Source organism: Hypanus sabinus, chromosome 8 (genome assembly GCF_030144855.1).
Source record: "Hypanus sabinus isolate sHypSab1 chromosome 8, sHypSab1.hap1, whole genome shotgun sequence".
NCBI lineage: Eukaryota > Metazoa > Chordata > Chondrichthyes > Myliobatiformes > Dasyatidae > Hypanus > Hypanus sabinus.
Window position 1 is genome coordinate 57,234,679 of NC_082713.1, and position 17,248 is coordinate 57,251,926.

Sequence of the window (17,248 nt, forward strand, 5' to 3'; positions counted from 1 at the left end):
CTGAGCAGTGAATCTTTTCTAAATTTAAATAAGACATAATATCACGTAGCCATTGAAGATGTGTAGGAGGGGTAGACTCCTTCCATTTAAGCAAGATTGCTGTCCCTGCTAAAAGAGAGGTAAAATCTAAAACCTGTAGTTTAGGAGTATTTAAAGTTATATCTTCATTTGCAATAATACCAAACAAGGCAGTAAGGGGATTTGGGTCAAATTGGACCCTAAAATATTGTGAGAAGGGTCTCACCAATATATAAAAGGCCACTCCGGGAGCACTGGAAGCAATATATCACACCAGCCGACTCACAGGTGAAGTGTCGCCTCACCTGTGAGTTGGCTGGTGTGGTAGGGCCCCAAACAGTCCTTCCAGGTGAGGCGACACTTCACCAGTGAGTCGGCTGGTGTGGTATACTGCATCTGGTGCTCCCGGTGAGACCTGACGCAGACTGGGAGACCATTCCACTGAACACCTACGCTCTGTCTGCCAGAGAGAGCAGGATCTCCCAGTGGCCACACATTTTAATTCCACATCCCATTCCCATTCTGATATGTCTGTCCATGGCCTCCTCTACTGTCAAGATGAAGCCACACTCAGGTTGGAGGAACAACACCTTATATACTGGCTGGGTAGCCTCCAACCTGATGGCATGAACATTGACTTCTCTAACTTCTGTTAATGCCCCTCTCCTTCTTACCCCATCCCTGACATATTAGTTTTTTTTCTCTCTCTGTCCATTACTCTGTTCTCCATCTCCCTCTGGTGCTCCCCTCCCCCTTTCTTTCTCCCTAGGCCTCCAGTCCCATGATCCTTTCCCTTCTCTAGCTCTGTATCCTTTTTGCCAATCACCTGTCTGGCTCTCAGCTTCACCCCTCTCCCTCCAGTCTTCTGTCATTTCGCACTTTCCCCTCCCTCTCCTACTTTCAAATCTCTTACTGTCTTTCCTTTCAGTTAGTCCTGACGAAGGGTCTCAGCCTGAAACGTCAACAGTGCTTTTCCCTATAGATGCTGCCTGGCCTGCTGCGTTCCACCAGCATTTTGTGTGTGTAATAACTGCACAAGGATTTTCATTGGTTTCCATCTTAGGGACTTGGTTCTTTCTGAATTGAATAAACAATTGTTTAATCCAATAATTAAACATACATTATGAATATGATTTCAGTTTTGTAAATTTTTTGGCTTGAATTAATTTATTTTATCAAGACCTATTATATCTAATTTTTTCTTTCAACCCTCTGTCATGGATCAAGCCATTTTGGAATAGAAAATGAAGGATATGATATGTTTTCGTGATTTATTTTTGGATAACTGTTTCATGTCTTTTGAAGAGTTGTTTAATAAATATAATTTGCCCAGATCCCATTTTTTTTTAGATATTTACAGATCAGAGATTTTTTGTATGCAATGTTTCATATCCAACCGATAGCACGGAAGAAGTTTTAGGCTTAAACCCTTATCAAAAGGGTTTAATTGCAATCATCATGTGATTATGAAAATACAGTTAGATATATCCGATAAAATTAAAAATGAATGGGAAAAAGCACTTCAACTTTCTTTATCTATAGTGTTATGAATGCACCACAGCTCTGAGGGGCCGAAGGGTGCGGGGGAGCCCCCTCCTTTGTGAGAATCACAAGAGTATTATTGGGTTGTGTCAGAGGACCCAGGAAATGAGAGAGAGAGAGACCTGGTCATTGTCTCCTGGAGACCACGTTTGTGGATTGGGGACTATGCTACATGCAAGCCCTCGGGCAAAGTGGGCTGGTTGAGAGAGGGATTGCATCATCCCAACCTGATTGACATCTGAGACCCTGTGAGGAAGTATAAAAGAGGGTCTGGGGGAACAACCCCTTTCAGACGCACCAGAAGAAATGCTAGCGATCCCGTAATAGCGGGAAGCCATTTGAAGGAAGCCACGTGCGTTCAGTTCCCTTGCCTGGGCGCCGGTGGCTGGTACCACGGAAAATGAATTGGAACTAACAACGGGGAACCAACTCCCCCGACGCAACGGATTGGCCTCATAAAAGTCCCGGGCAAGTTTAAAACCGTCTCTCTTAAACCCAAAAGCTGCAGCTTGAAAGGACAGTGACTTTTATCTTTCCATCGGACAATACAATATCCCCTAGACCGGGGATCGGCAACCCGCGGCTCCGGAGCCACATGTGGCTCTTTTACGTCTGTGCTGCGGCTCCCTGTTGCTTTGGGAAATAATTGGTCAGTATTTAATTAAAATATATTTTATGTTAGTTTGTTAGTTTTTGAAATGTAATTCTAAATTTGAAGATTATGGTGATCTTGTACAATCTAAATAAGATGTTGTGGCGACCCATTTCCTGACACTTCCGAACCGGCTCACAATTAGCCAGCGTTCAGGCGAAGGGAGATAGCCTGCGGGGATTTGCGAGTACGTGTCTTTTGCAGCATCCGCGCCCATGGGGGGCGGGTTGAGGGAGGCTTAAAAGCAAGGCTGTTTAGTTCGAATAAAGCTATCTTTGACTGCAGTTTACTGACTGCGTGTAGCACACCGCTACAACGTGTTTTTATCGCTGGCTGTCCAGAGGGGAGGTGCTGAAACGCTTTGTCGCGTGTCTGGAAGAAGTGAAAACTTTCCTGGGCAGCAAAGGGCTCACCTTTCCTGAGCTGGAACAGCCAGAGTGGCTTGAAAAGCTACACTTCATGGTAGACATGACAGCGCACCTGAACACGCTGAACACAGCTCTTCAGGGGAAAGGACGCACAGCCCTGCACATGTTGGAGGATGTTTTGGCATTCGAGCGCAAGTTGACAGTGCTTGCCAGAGATTTACAGAAAGGCACACTGTCTCACTTCCCCAATTTGAGAGAGTTCAAACAAGGTCACGACATGATAAATTTGGAGTATTTACATTCTGCAATCATCGCAATGCAAACATCGTTTGGGAAACGCTTCTGTGAGTTCAGAGAGGAAAAAAACACATTATCCTTCCCGGTCACTCCCCTAAGCATCGATCCATCCCTACTGAATACGACTGCATTGTCAGGTGTGAGTCAACCTGACCAAGTATGATAAATATTTTAATTGCCTATTATTTTACGTATATTCATATGTTTTCATTGTTCAGTGAAATAGTCCTTTTATTTTTCAGGTTGACAGCTGGCTGACGTTATTTTTGGTTTGCTGCTGGTGGCAAATTTAAGTTTGGCGTTTTTCATAAATACAAGAAGGACTCAAATAGACGTTGAGTATTTTACTTAAAAGTAACCTTCAACCCAACGTCTTTTTTTCGGAGTTCAAAATGTTTTTGTTGCATGCAGAAATGTAATTTTGTTTTCTCTGCAGGAGTTCATCAATTTCATAAATGCAACACATTATAGTTTGTTTATACATAGCATAAAGGCAAAACAAAACATTGTATGCAGTGTTATTTCATTTTAAATGTCAAACGGGTTTTGTGGCTCACAGTGTTTTCTTTTCTGTGGGAAACGGGTCCAAGTGGCTCTTTCAGTGTTAAAGGTTGCTGACCCCTGCCCTAGACAAACGATAGAGCTATTGCTTAATTGATGATTATTATTATACCCACGTTTTTAGACTGAGTATTGACGACGTATTTTATCTGAATGTCTGTATTAATCTTATTTTTGTGCCCTTTTATAAATAAAGACTTTTAAAAAATAGTACCATCAGACTTCAATGGGCCTCTCCATCTTTGCTGGTAAGTGACCCAGGTACAGGGTTCATAACAACAGAGAAATGGGAGAAAATTTTTCAATTAGTTATCTTTTCTTCTGTTTTCTATTTGTGCCAAACATACATTGATTCAATTTAAAGTGGTGTCCAAAGATAAATTAACTCGTTTTAACTCTCATATAAATCTGATCTGCGATAGTTGTCATTCTGAGGTAGCCTCTCTGACTCATGTTTTGGTCTTGCCCTCTTTTGGAAAAATATTGGAAAGATATTTTTGATACATTTTCTAGTTTTACACATTGATTTACAACCTCACCCTATCACTGCAATTTTTGGTTTACCAATGATTGATCTGCCCTCTTCAGCTCGGCAGATGATTGCATTTGCTACTTTAATGGCTAGAAGGTCTATTTTATTGAATTGGAAAGAGAATAATCCTCCAACTACATCTCAATGGTTTTCCCAAAGCATATCCTGTTTAAACTTAGAAAAAAAAATTAGAAGTGGTACCTTTGATCCCTCGGTTAAATTTGAAGAAACTTGGAGGCCATTTATCCAATAGTTTCATAGAACATAGAACAGTACAGCACAGTACAGGCCCTTTGGCCCACAATATTGTGCTGTCCCTCAAACCCTGCCTCCCATATAACCCCCTACTTAAATTCCTCCATATACCTGTCTAGTAGTCTCTTAAACTTCACCAGTGTATCTGCCTCCACCACTGATTCAGGCAGTACATTCCATGCACCATCCACTCTCTGAGTGAAAAACCTTCCTCTAATATCCCCCTTGAACTTCCCTACCCTTACCTTAAACCCATGTCCTCTTCTACTGAGCAGTGGTGCCCTTAGGAAGAGGCACTGGCTGTCCACTCTGTCTATTCCTCTTAATATCTTGTGCACTTCTATCATGTCTCCTCTCATCCTCCTTCTCTCCAAAGAGTAAAGCCCTAGCTCCCTTAATCTTTGATCATAATCCATAATCTCTAAACCAGGCAGCATCCTGGTAAATCTCCTCTGTACCCTTTCCAATGCTTCCACATCCTTCCTATAGTGAGGTGACCAGAACGGGACACAGTACTCCAGGTGTGGCGTAACTAGAGTTTTATAGAGCTGCATCATTACATCGCGTTTCTTAAACTCTGTCCCTCGACTTATGAAAGCTAACACCCCATAAGCTTTCTTAACTACCCTATCTACCTGTGAGGCAAGTTTCAGTGATCTGTGGACATGTAACCCCAGATCCCTCTGCTCCTCCACACTACCAAGTATCCTGCCATTTGCTTTGTACTCTGCCTTGGAGTTTGTCCTTCCAAAGTGTACCACCTCACACTTCTCCAGTTTGAACTCCATCTGCCACTCCTCAGCCCACTTCTGCATCCTATCAATGTCATAGAATGTAATTTGACCTTTTCTGATTCCTTTATATTATTTATTAATTTGAGTAGAGGAGTGGAGTTGACGACATTAATGATTTTATCCGATATAATAGAATAGCCCAGCTTTGTTTAGTTTTATTTCTGTTTAGTTTAGTTTACTTTTTTATTTTTCAATTTGGGGTATTTTTCCCATCTTTTTATTTCTTTGTATCTTGTCTATATTAAGAGTTTGGAAGGTCAATTATATTGGTGTTACCTATAGTTTCTACTCACATGTGTTAATTGCCAACAATGTAATTTCACTCCCTTTGTACTATTATGACCGCTATGTATTCGTCTTTGAAAAATTCAATAAAAAGATTGAAAAAGAAAGAAAGAAAGGTTTTGTTAAAATACTAACCCCTTGCAATGGAGGGGAACTCCCTACTCAAGATTTAAACATGCAGATTAGTGGATAGATTGTGGAGTCCACTGTCACAATCACAAAGTCATAATGATGCAGTGGAGGCCACTCAGCCCATCAAGTCCATTCAACTACCTTCTGTATAGTAATCAAGTCTTTCTCATCCTACCGTCTGCTCCAGAGGGTTTCCTCAACCCTCAAAGGCAGCTGTTCAGGCCATTACTGCCTAAAATTAAGAGACACAAGAGACTGCAGAAGTTGGAATCTGGAGCATCAAGTGATCAGAAAGGATGCAAGATGTTGATACAAAGCATTGACAATTTCTCATCCACACCCCACCTTATGTGCTTCTCAAGCTGCTGAAATCCTTTAGTAGATTGTTGCTACGGAAAGGTCTTCCTCACAACTTCCCATAACTGTATTTCAAAATCTGATCTGTATCCTTGTATCACCAGGTAATTGTAATGTTTTTCTTTGTCTATATTATCTAAATTTATAATAAGCTCATACTCTTATTAAATCCAGTATCACTCTCCTTTGTTCATGGAAAACATTTTCAGTAATTTCAACTTTATAAAATCCTTATGCCTCGAAACATTTTGGCAAACCTATGCACTCTTGTCAAGTGTGGTGATCAGAAATTAGCTTAATACTCTGTTTTTAGCATAGCTGTTGTTTTATGAAGATCTGACTTAGCTACTCAACATTTGTTCTGATTTTCTTTTGAAATCCAAGATGCCATATGCTTTGATAACTACCATTTCAATGTAAAATAAAACCGGGCAGCACAGTATCGTGGTGGCTAGCACAAAGCTTTGCAGTGCAGGCATCCTGGGTTCATTTCCTACCACTGCCTGTAAAGAGTTTGTACATTCTCCCGGTGACTGCGTGGGTTTCCTCCAGCGCTCTGCTTTCCTCCCACTGTCCAAAGATGTACCATTTGGGAGGTTAATTGGGATTAAACTGGGGGATTGCTGGGCACCGTGGACCCATCAATATGGTGGCAAATGCTGCTGGTTCATCTGTGCTGGCCTTGAAACCAGTGTGGTTGGCACTCTGTTTGGGTCAGTTAAAGACAGGGATTCATACAGACGTATGACTATTTTTGTTATATTTGGAAATGAACAGCCAACCATTTACACAATGCACTCCACTGATATGGAATGATGATTAACTTAATTTTCCAGATGTATTCTGTTGGATCATCCTACTAAATTAGCTAACTGACACATTCACATCTGCTACCATTTACTCTTTTTATATCTGATATGAGTTGTCAATACCTAATTGCTTTGATACAATTGCAGATTATACCTGTGATTTCTTATCTGTGTATCTTATGCATGTCTTTTGATTGTAAGCATTGACAATCTAGCGAGAAACCTTACTGATTGTTATGCTCCATACTTGACATCTTATGCCAGTGGCCACCTTCTTAAAGACAGGCCAAGCTGAGACCTTTCTCAGCTTGAGAAAGGAAAGACGGCAGCTCGCTCAGTTTCGGCAATCTCTTCAAATCCGACCACAAGTGTAATTGACCTTTATGTCTTTTTCACAATTGCAAGTCACCGATGGACATTAAAAACATCAAGTACTGCAGGTCTCATTAGCAAGTTGCTGGATAGTGGTGGGGCTACACTTGTCTCACCTGCTACAGCCTCCCAGGGAAAAAGGTGCGGTACATTTAATGGTGCAGACAATTGTCTTGGACATTTTGTTTGTGATCACAGGACCTGTTGGACATTGGTAACGTAGCATTCTGCAAGTCTGGTTCATTGGTGAGACCGACAGCTGAGGAGCTGCGTGGCCTCAGTGGTTACACACACCAGGCCCTCATGCTATGGTTTTGCCTGTTGCAGCCACCCGGGGAGGAGCCACTGGAGCCATTTTGGGAGAGAGCAGAGGCACGGTGGGCATGCTGGAATCCGGATTGGGTTGGGGATCGACCTCTCTCATCAGTGTTACCCTCCAGTATTTGCTTAGTGCAAGACAAGTTGGATTCACTCGCCTGCAGCTGCACTAGTGCATGATGAGGAACTGTTGCATCCTTGTTCTTGCAGAAATGTAGCTCCATGTTTGCATCCCATGTACCATCAGTCTGCAGGCCATGTCAGTCTGGGGCATGGGTTATATTAGCTTTTTTGTGACTATGTTTTTCTGCTATTGTAATTATATGAGCTGTGTGTGATTGTTGGTACTATGTTTTGCATGTTGGCCCAGGAGGAACATTTGGCCATATACGTATGTATGGTTGAATAACAAGTAAACTTGAACCTGAACTACTTGTTCTTTCCAACCAGTGTTTGGCTCTTAAATATTACAGTTAGTTCCCTAAATTAACTTGCTGTTTCCGCATTAACTACAAAAAAAAGGATTTCAGTGGCACCTCCATGTATTTTTCAATGTTAATGCCTTTCATCATCAGCTAGCCAGTTGGTAATTCCTATTCTGTCATTGCACTTTGAAAATATTTACAATTACAGACCAAAAAGCATTGGGGCTGAAGCATTAACTCCAGATAGAAATTTACTAGCTACTGTACCTGTAAAGTTCTCTGAAAGGTGTAAATTTGTATTTTTATTTCTCTTATTGTTTCTACTAGGGTTGTCAAACCCCGAATAGCTTCAATGGAGGAAATGGCAATGTTCCATACGGATGCTTACCTGGAACACTTACAGAAAATCAGTGAAGATGGTGATGATGATGACCCTGAATCTGTAGAGTATGGACTAGGTGAGCAGTCTGACCTGTCTTTTTTGATGTTTTGGAGATTTATTGAAATCATTTGTTTGTGTTTTTCATACATATTGGAAATTTTTTCACTGATAACAACAGTGAGGTAAACCTAGTTACATGTAGGTTAAGGTATTTTCACTCTGCCCTCATCTCAGTGGTTCACTGTTGTTTATTAATGTGGCTTTTGCATATTCCATACTTATTTGTGACCTTTTTGACTGATAATTCCGGCCTTTTGCAAAACAGCAGTAAATTAATCCCTATTAGTCCTTGATGCTTTTAATGAGTGAAAAGAAGCCAGATCTGTGCCTTGAATTCATGACCACAAAGTACCAGGTTGAAATCGCTGAACTTCTTCACTTGGGATTTTTGGCACTGGCAGGGAGGAAATGTTTCATTCCAACAATCAGAGGAGGGTTATTGTACAGGATAAAAGAACAGTTCATAATCTGCTATGCCTAAGTGAATGGCTAATACGAGGCCGCATAATTTTAAAGTGATTGGAGGTATGTAGAGGGGAGATGTCAGAGGCAATTTTTACACTAAGAGTGTTAAACTGAGGTAAAGCTTTGCAAATGATGCAGATGCAGCAGATCATGTTTTTCCCTGGCTGCTGGTGGATCTAGATGTGGCCAGCTGCAAAATTGCTGAATGTATCGGGTTATTTAGAGCAGCTGGACTTTTTGTCCACTTCTTTATGTTTCATAAGTGAATTTCCTGCTCCAGACTTTTCCTTTTGATTTAGCCCATATGTTTGAAGCATTAAATTCACATCAATGCAAAGCTACTTTGTCAGGAAATATACTGAATAGATCCAGCTTTCGGAAAACTGTGGTTACTGTGTGGTTGCATTTAAAGTGCTTTCATTTTCTTTATCCTGATGTGTTACCTATTCAAAATATGGTGTCTAATCAAAGCATAAATGCTCAACCTTTTAAATGGATTCTCTGCGAATGAACAGAAAAGGTGTGATATATTAAAATTGTATCAGTTGAGAATGACTGGTATACATTGACTATGGCAAACTGTCATTAATCATGACGCCTCTTGCCGCTTTCTGAAAGGGAAGTGATGAATTTGGATCCAACTCCAGATATTCTGAAAACATTTAATTGTTTTACTGCTATTTGAGGATTGTTTTGTAAGAGTTGTCTTCTGGGGGGGAAAGCACAGAAGACGTCTCCGGAGCCTTTGAGTATAAGAAAACTTTTCTGAAATACGACATTGTGCCATTTTGAAGAGATCTGAGATCTATCTCACTTCTGATGGTTTCTGAGAAATGATCACTTGTGCAGAATAACTTAGCACTTGATTGACTTTGGTGGAACATTTGATTTTAACAGCTTCTGCTTCCATCTGTATAGCAGAAACTAGTTAAATGAAATCAAAGGTTGAAATGTGTGCAGCTTTCTGTGAGCTACAATAACTATTAGCAAATCACACAAAACTTACCATCCCTGTGCAGTACTACCTTTAATGAAACTAGTTAGAAAAAATAAAATACAGAATAAACTTATTATCTAAATACATATATGTTACCATATAATTACTATATATATAGGGAAAAAGAGATACAATAGATTTGTACAAGTTATACATAAAGACTGATAAACACCAATGTGCAAAAAAGATAAATCGTGCAACTAAAAATAGTACTGAGAATGAGTTGTAAAGTGCACTTGAAAGTGAGTTGGTAGGTTAGAGGATTAGTTCAGTGTAGTGACCCATGTTAGTTCAGAGCCTAATGCTTGAAGGGTAATTCCTTAACCTTGTGGTGTCAGACCCAAGGCTTCTGTATCTCTGATATGTTAACACCAAGGAATTTAAAGCTACTGACCCTCTCCACCTCCATCCCCCTAACGAAGACCAGCTAATGGACCTCTGGCTTCTCAATAATCAGCTCTTTTGCTGCTGTTAAGTGAGATGTTTTTGTTGTGACACCACTCAAGCAGATTTTCAGTCTCAATCCCATATGCTGATTCATCACCACTGTTTATTCAGTTAGCAGCAGTGGTGACATCAACAAACTTAAATATGGCATTGGAGCTGTACTTAGCCACAGAATTCTAAGTATAAACTGAATAGAGCAGGGAGCTAGGCACACAGTCCTGTGGTGCACGTGTGCTGATGCTGAGTGGGGAGGGCATGGTTGAAAAATCCGTACTAACTGGGGTCTGCCAGTGAGGAAATCAAAGGTCTAGTTGCACAGGGAGGTACCAAGGCCCAGGTCTTGGAGGTTAAGGTTGAGTTTCGAGGCTGTAATGGTGTTAAATGTAGAACTGGTCAATGAAGAACATCTTGACATATAAATACACATATAATTTTTTGAAGCTAATTTCAAGTCCTTCAAGTGCTCTGACTGAACTTTAATACATTCCAACTGGCCACTGGATTGTTTAGACTTCAGATCCACTGAGGGTTAGTGTGATTGTGGGAACAGCAAGGGATGAGAGAATGAGGCATGGGCTGACTAGAACAGGGATGATATGATTTGGTGAAATGAAATGATATGAGTCAGCTGCACCTTTCCTCATTCCCTGTCACGCCTATTGTTGAACTTGAACGTACACGAGGTCCTCAGTCGGTCATTAACCTGCAACTACTCAATGAGTAAAAAACAAACGTTGCTTGAGAGTTTCTTTGGAAGAGGTGGTAGGGACATAAAAGGCTTAACAATGATGATAACGCAGAGACAGCTGAGGCCGAGACTGCAAAAAAAAAGCTTCCTTCAACAGAAAATACGACAAGCCGCACATAAAATATGGCTTTAATGCGACCGGTGACTCGCATCCTCCAAGCCTCCTGTGTGTAATATGTGGAGACAAGCTGTCTAATGAGGCAATGAAGCCCTCAAAACTGCTTTGGCACCTTGAGTCCAAGTACCCTGCACTTAAAGACAAACCTGTTGAGATTTTGAACGGAAAAGGCATAAACAAGCGGGACAGAAGCAAGTGCTGAAAGCCACCACCTCCACAATGCTGCTGCTCTGAGAGCATTGTACTTAGTGGCTAGATGTATTGCTAAGGCTAAGAAGCCTTTCACTGTTGGTGAAGAATTGATTCTGCCTGCTGCCAAGGACATGTGCCATGAACTGTTATGAGAAGCTGCAGCTAACAAGATGGCACAGGTCTCTCTTTCAGTCTCAATCCCATATGCTGATTCATCACCACCTTTTATTCGGTTGCAGTGGTGACATCAACAAACTTAAATATGGCATTGGAGCTGTACTTAGCCACAGAATTCTAAGTATAAACTGAATAGAGCAGGGAGCTAGGCATACAGTCCTGTAGTGCACCTGTGCTGAAACCACAGTTTCAAGGAGAATCGATGACATTGCGGAGGACATTGAAGCACAGCTGTTGGAACAGCTTAACGAGTCACTGTGTGACGAGGAGTGGATAGCAAAACTCACTTATCTGTGTGATGTCTTCAACCTGCTCAATCATCTCACTTTGTCACTTCAGGAGAGAATGACAGTTGTCTTCAAGTTGGCAGATAAAGTGGCTGCTTTCACCTGTCTTCGCTGTCGACAGAACTTGAGTGTTACTTCCCAACTGCAAATGACCCAAGACGTGCAAAGGAATGGGTCCGTGACCCATTTGTGAATGTCCCCGGTGAATCATCCATGTCAGCGTGGGAAGAAGATCAACTCCTCGAGCTTGCAAATAACGGTGGGCTGAAAAGTATGTTTGACATAACATCTCTGCCGGCATTCTGGATCAAAGTCAAGGCTGAATATCCTGAGATAGCCCCAAAAGCATTGAAAACGTTGCTTCCATTTCCGACATCATATCTCTGAAGCAGGGTTTTCTGCAATGAATGCAATGAAAACTAAATTGCGAAATAGACTAGACATAAGGAACCTCTTTTAATTATTGCTGTCTCCCATCACCCCTCGATGGGACCGTCTTGTTGCAGGGAATCAAGCCCAGGGCACCTACTGATTAAGCGATATTGGTGTGTTGCAATGATTTTATATGTTCATACAAGGAAAATATGTGTCGTGTGTTTAATATCCAAATGTTACTTAAAATGTTATGATGCTATTGACTTATAAGAGACATATAATTGACATTACTATATTCATGCGAGGAAAATAGGCGCTATGTGTCTCATATTAAATTCATTAGATAACCCTTTTAGAAACAAAATTAGCTACTTGTAAGTGACTTATAGTTGACTTATCAGCTATATTCCGGTTGTGATTAGCAACCCCCCCCCCCCGGTTAGCCAGTCTGCAAGAATATTGTCAATATCAAACCAGTCCATGGTGCAAAAAAAGTTTGGGTCCCCTGGACTAGAACACAAACTGATCTATTATATTCCTCTTGCCACTAGATGGCACCAGGTGCCAGTTTTATAGAAAATCCTGGTTGGCTGTCTTTGCTACTTGTTGGAGTAGCTTCCAAGGCTATCAACAATGCCCCGTTTAATTTCAGAGCATCACCTTTTAAAAAGTTAGCTGTACACCTTGTGCTATGGCTGCTTGGGTAACAGAAATTTGCTCTGCAGAATTCATAAATACGACTGAAAATTGGAGTTGTAGAATAAAGTTTGCTCTCATGGAATTTATGTGGGGAGAAAGAAGTAAATATATACAATTTTTAGTTCATATTACTTGGCACATGAGCAGATTTTCCAACATTGCATTATGGAAAATCATAATATGGATCATTTTCTCAGATTGTAATCCCCCCCCCCCCCCCCCGATGTGTATAGAGAAATCAATTGTTTGATATTTGTCCCATTGTTCAGAGATCTAAAGTTTGCACTTGTCTCTGCACAAGATGTAACCAAGTGAACAGTAAATCCAAGGCTGCTTTGTGGCTGCTGATTCGCTGATACAGATCCTTTAACTGGGATAGTTTTGTGTATGGAGTGAATTACTTTCAAGATCCAGTTGTATTTGTATTTCATCTGTCTTTGCTTTTGCTGTGGAGAGCAACCAGTATTTTTCCAGATGTCAAGCAAAGTTCAAAGACTAAAATATAATTGTGCATTATGCCATATTGAGAAGCTATTTACTGTTCATACACCACCACCACCTTTACTTTGATTATAATGTGTGTAAATTTATCCAGTGATTATTGTATCCAATTAACATTTGCATAACTACATTCCTAATTACAAAATCAAAACCTGATCTAAAAATACCCTATCTCACAACCATTATGGTGCTAGGAGAAACACTGTATTCTCAATTTGATTCACAGCTGTGCAGAATACATATTTATCCTGAAATTAAATGTGAAGCTTTTTTTTAAGTTAGCAAATATTATTCCTGGACTTCAAATGGTGGATGAATATGGCTGTTTCTTTGTTGTATCTTGGTCAAAATAAGCAAATTTATTAAGAATACCATGGTAGTAAAGCCACAACACTGATTGCAGTGATGTGAGGAGAATAGCTGTCAAATAATATAAATTACCCTGTACTTATTTTTTTCTTGGGAAAGATGTCATGACTAAGAGGTGGCTTCAAAGAGAAGAGAACAAAATGTGAGGAAATGTTTCTTGTTGTGGAATTGTTCTGGGAATATTTACAACAATCTGCAGTTACATATCAGTCTCACATTACCAATATGTCCTAAGGTATTTTGGAAAATTGTTATCAAATATAATTTGATGCTGAACAACATGGTGAAGTAGTAAAATGGATAACCAATAGCTTCAATAAATAGGTAGGGTTTATGTAACCGTAAGCCAGAGAATTCCAGAGACTGAGCCTCAACAGCTGAAGCAGAGCAACTAATTAAGGGTCATTTATAATGAGCTCACATGACAGCAGGCGAGTCAGACCACATGATTTTTATGGTGTTGAAGGGTTGGAGGAGAACAGTTTAATTTGAAAATAAGGATGTGAATTACAAAACTAAAATAAGGCACCGTTTAGTTTTGGGTTGGTGTAGATCGGCAAGCAAAAAAGCGAATGAAACTTGGTGTGAATTAAAATACGATCATGAACTTGTGCTGTAACATAGAATGGCACGTAATGCATATGTTGTTGTCATTTGCCCAAAGTTAATTTGTTCATTTGAGACCAATGAATGTTATGGGCCACACAAGCTCTTTCTATCTGTAGATTTGAAACCAGCTTTGGCCTTAGTTCCACCCATATAGCCTCACGAGACGAGCTTGCCAGTCTGTCCTGACTGAGCACTGCTGTGACATTTTCCCTGACTAGTAATGCCACCCCTCCCCCTTTAAACCCTCGCACTCTGTCATATCTAAAACAACAGAACCTCAGAATACTGAGCTGCCACTCCTGCAACTAAATCACACCAATAGCCACAATGTCATAATTTCACATGCTTTAAGCTCATTCACCTTACCTACAATAATCCTTGCATTGAAATAGATGCAACTCAGAACATTATTCCACCATGTTCAACTTTTCAATTCCTGTATCTATATTTATTCGGGAGATGGACACGGAGTCTGTAGAACTGAGGCAGTGAGGACACGAAACTTATGTGGATTTCAAAGGAGGAGGTGTTTGCTGTCTTGAGGTAAATTCAGGTGGATAAATCCCCAGGGTCTGACAAGGTATTTTCTCAGACCTTGTGGGAGACCGGTACAGAAATTACAGGAGTCCAAGCAGAGGTATTTAAAATGTTCTTAGCCTTGGGTGTGGTGCCGGAGTATTGAAGGATAGCAGATGTTGTTCCATTGTTTAAGAAAGGCTCTTAAGAATAAGCTGAAAAATTATAGGCCAGTGAGCCTGTGGGTAAGTTATTGGAAGGCATTCTAAGTGAAACCATCTTTTACTGGGCGTCTCTGGAAATGCGGCTCGTTAGCCCCTTGCTAGCAACCACTGGATTCCGCAGCGAGAAGTCACCTATCCAGCTTTGTCTGTCTAGGGAGTATCTGATTTTGGTCCCACCAAATCTATGGGATTGGATGGCTCATCCACCCAAACCCCAGTTTGTGCGAATGCTGTGTGATTTACTGCCTCTGCAATAGCCCGTCGGCATGAAGTAATAAATTGCACACTGTATACAATTATAAAGCAGTGCATTTATGAACGTTAACCAAAGAGTTAGTAAAGAAAAGAAAGAAAAAAAACCCAAAAAGGAGCCATTATAGTTAAACAGTCAAATGCTTCAAAAGCAATAATTCACTGATCCTTAGCAGACCTCCGTGTCTTGGCTGCATCGATTCGTGTTTTCCCACTGGATCGAATCATATGACCGGTTCCCTCCAGCATCTGTCTTCATCTCCCACCAAAGACCAAGACCAACCTTAGTGTCTCTCACAAAACCTCTGCCCCAGCATTCTCTAGGGCCTTCTCCCGGTTCCACCATCCTAATTGGATGACACACATTACTCAGCATCCCTTATCTTCAACAATAACCCAAAGAAGCTGAAAGCAGAACTACTAAAATGAAATACCTACAGCATAAAAATGTGAACCAGGGTATTGCACATGGAACCAAATGCATAAGTGTTTGGACAGACAGGCTGATTAGGGATAGTCAACGTGGTTTTGTTCATGATAGGTTGTGTCTTATCAATCTTATAGAGTTTTTCAAGAAGGTTACTAGAGAAGTTGATGAAGAAAAAGCAGTGAATGTTATCTACATGGACATTAGCGAGGCCTTTGGCAAGGTTCTGTATGGAGGGTTCAGGATAAAGTAGTAAATTGGATCAAACATTGACTTCAGGAGCTGGGAGAAAATGGTGACACATCACAATGGCAGTGAAGGGTCTCCAGTCTTCTTGTGTTCCATGGCACTGGACTCTGACCCTCATCTGTCAAGGCGGCTGCCCATGCATTAGCCCCCCCATGTTAAACCAAGTCAGGCATAGGCATGACTCCATGCCTCCATTCTCCTTAAAGGGAATTCATCTTAATGTGTTAAAACTGGATTAGCAAATTTGGGGGCGTAGTGGACAGTGAAGAAGGCTTGAAAGCTTGCAGCGGCATCTGGACCAGCTGGAAAAATGGGCTCTTTGAGAAAAGGCAGTTGGAATGTAAGTGTAAGGTGTTGCAGTTTGGGAGGATGAACCAGGATGGAACTTACATGGTGAGTGGTAGGGCCCTGAGGAGTGCGATAGAACACAGGTTTATAATTCCTTGAAAGTGGTATCACAGGTAGCTAGGGTCATAAAGAGAGCTTTTAACACATCGGTCTTCATATATCAAGGTACTGAGTACAGGAGTTGGAATGATATTGTGAAGTTCTATAAGACTTTGGGGAGCCTAATTTGAAATGTTATATGCAGTTCTGGTTACCTACCTACAGAAAATATATCAATAAGATTGAAAGAGTACGGAGAGAATTTACAAGGATGTTGCCAGGACTTGAGGACCTGAGTTACAGGGAAAGGTTGAATAGATTAGGACTTTGTTCCCTAGACCCTTGGAGAATGAGGGGAGCTTTGATAGAGGTATACGAAATTATGAAGGATATGGATAGGGTAAATGCAAATAGACTTTTTCCTCTGAAGTTGGGTGAGACTAGAACTAAATGTCATGGGTTAAAGGCTAATTTATACTTGTATGTTGTATTGACGCCGTAGGTAACGCGTACCCTACGCCACAGGGTGACGTGCACCTCTCCAGAAAAGTTACTCATGCATCATGGTGACGCAGACCGCAACAACTGTGATTGGTCTACTTGGTGGCATCACATTTCCGGTTGCTTCTTCTCTGCCGTGTCTGTAGGCTGTACGTACACCGATACGAAATAGGTGAACCAAATCGTCAGATCTATCTGCCAACATGCGAAAATGTTTGAAATGCATTTCCTCTTCCATGTTTCTCATGAAGAAACTCAACACAGTGGCATAGAAACCCCACCGCCAACTAGCGGTTTGGCACACACCAACGCATACTAGCTACAGTGTAGAGCAGGGGTGTCAAACTCACGGGCCGCATTGGGCAAAATGCAGCTTCATGCGGGCCGGATCAGTCGGGCGCGTGCGAACGCAGCTTTCATTGCCTCCGTCTTTTCAGCCTGTTCTCATGTGTCTCAGTCTCTGCTATAACTACAAAGTGTTTCACTTCACAAATTCCGTTTCTTATGAAGAAGACTGCTGAGCAAGCATTATTTTTATGATTGGTATTA

General features: G+C 41.0%; 1 protein-coding gene across 1 annotated transcript in view; it reads left to right on the plus strand.

The window, feature by feature from the left end:
* The window catches only part of hdac8 (histone deacetylase 8), a 98,031-nt gene that overhangs the window by 12,543 nt on the left and 68,240 nt on the right, over positions 1 to 17,248 (plus strand). The window contains exon 4 of the mRNA XM_059977278.1: positions 8,045 to 8,175. Coding sequence (XP_059833261.1) covers positions 8,045 to 8,175 — 131 coding nt within the window. The remainder of the gene's footprint in view (positions 1 to 8,044; positions 8,176 to 17,248) is intronic.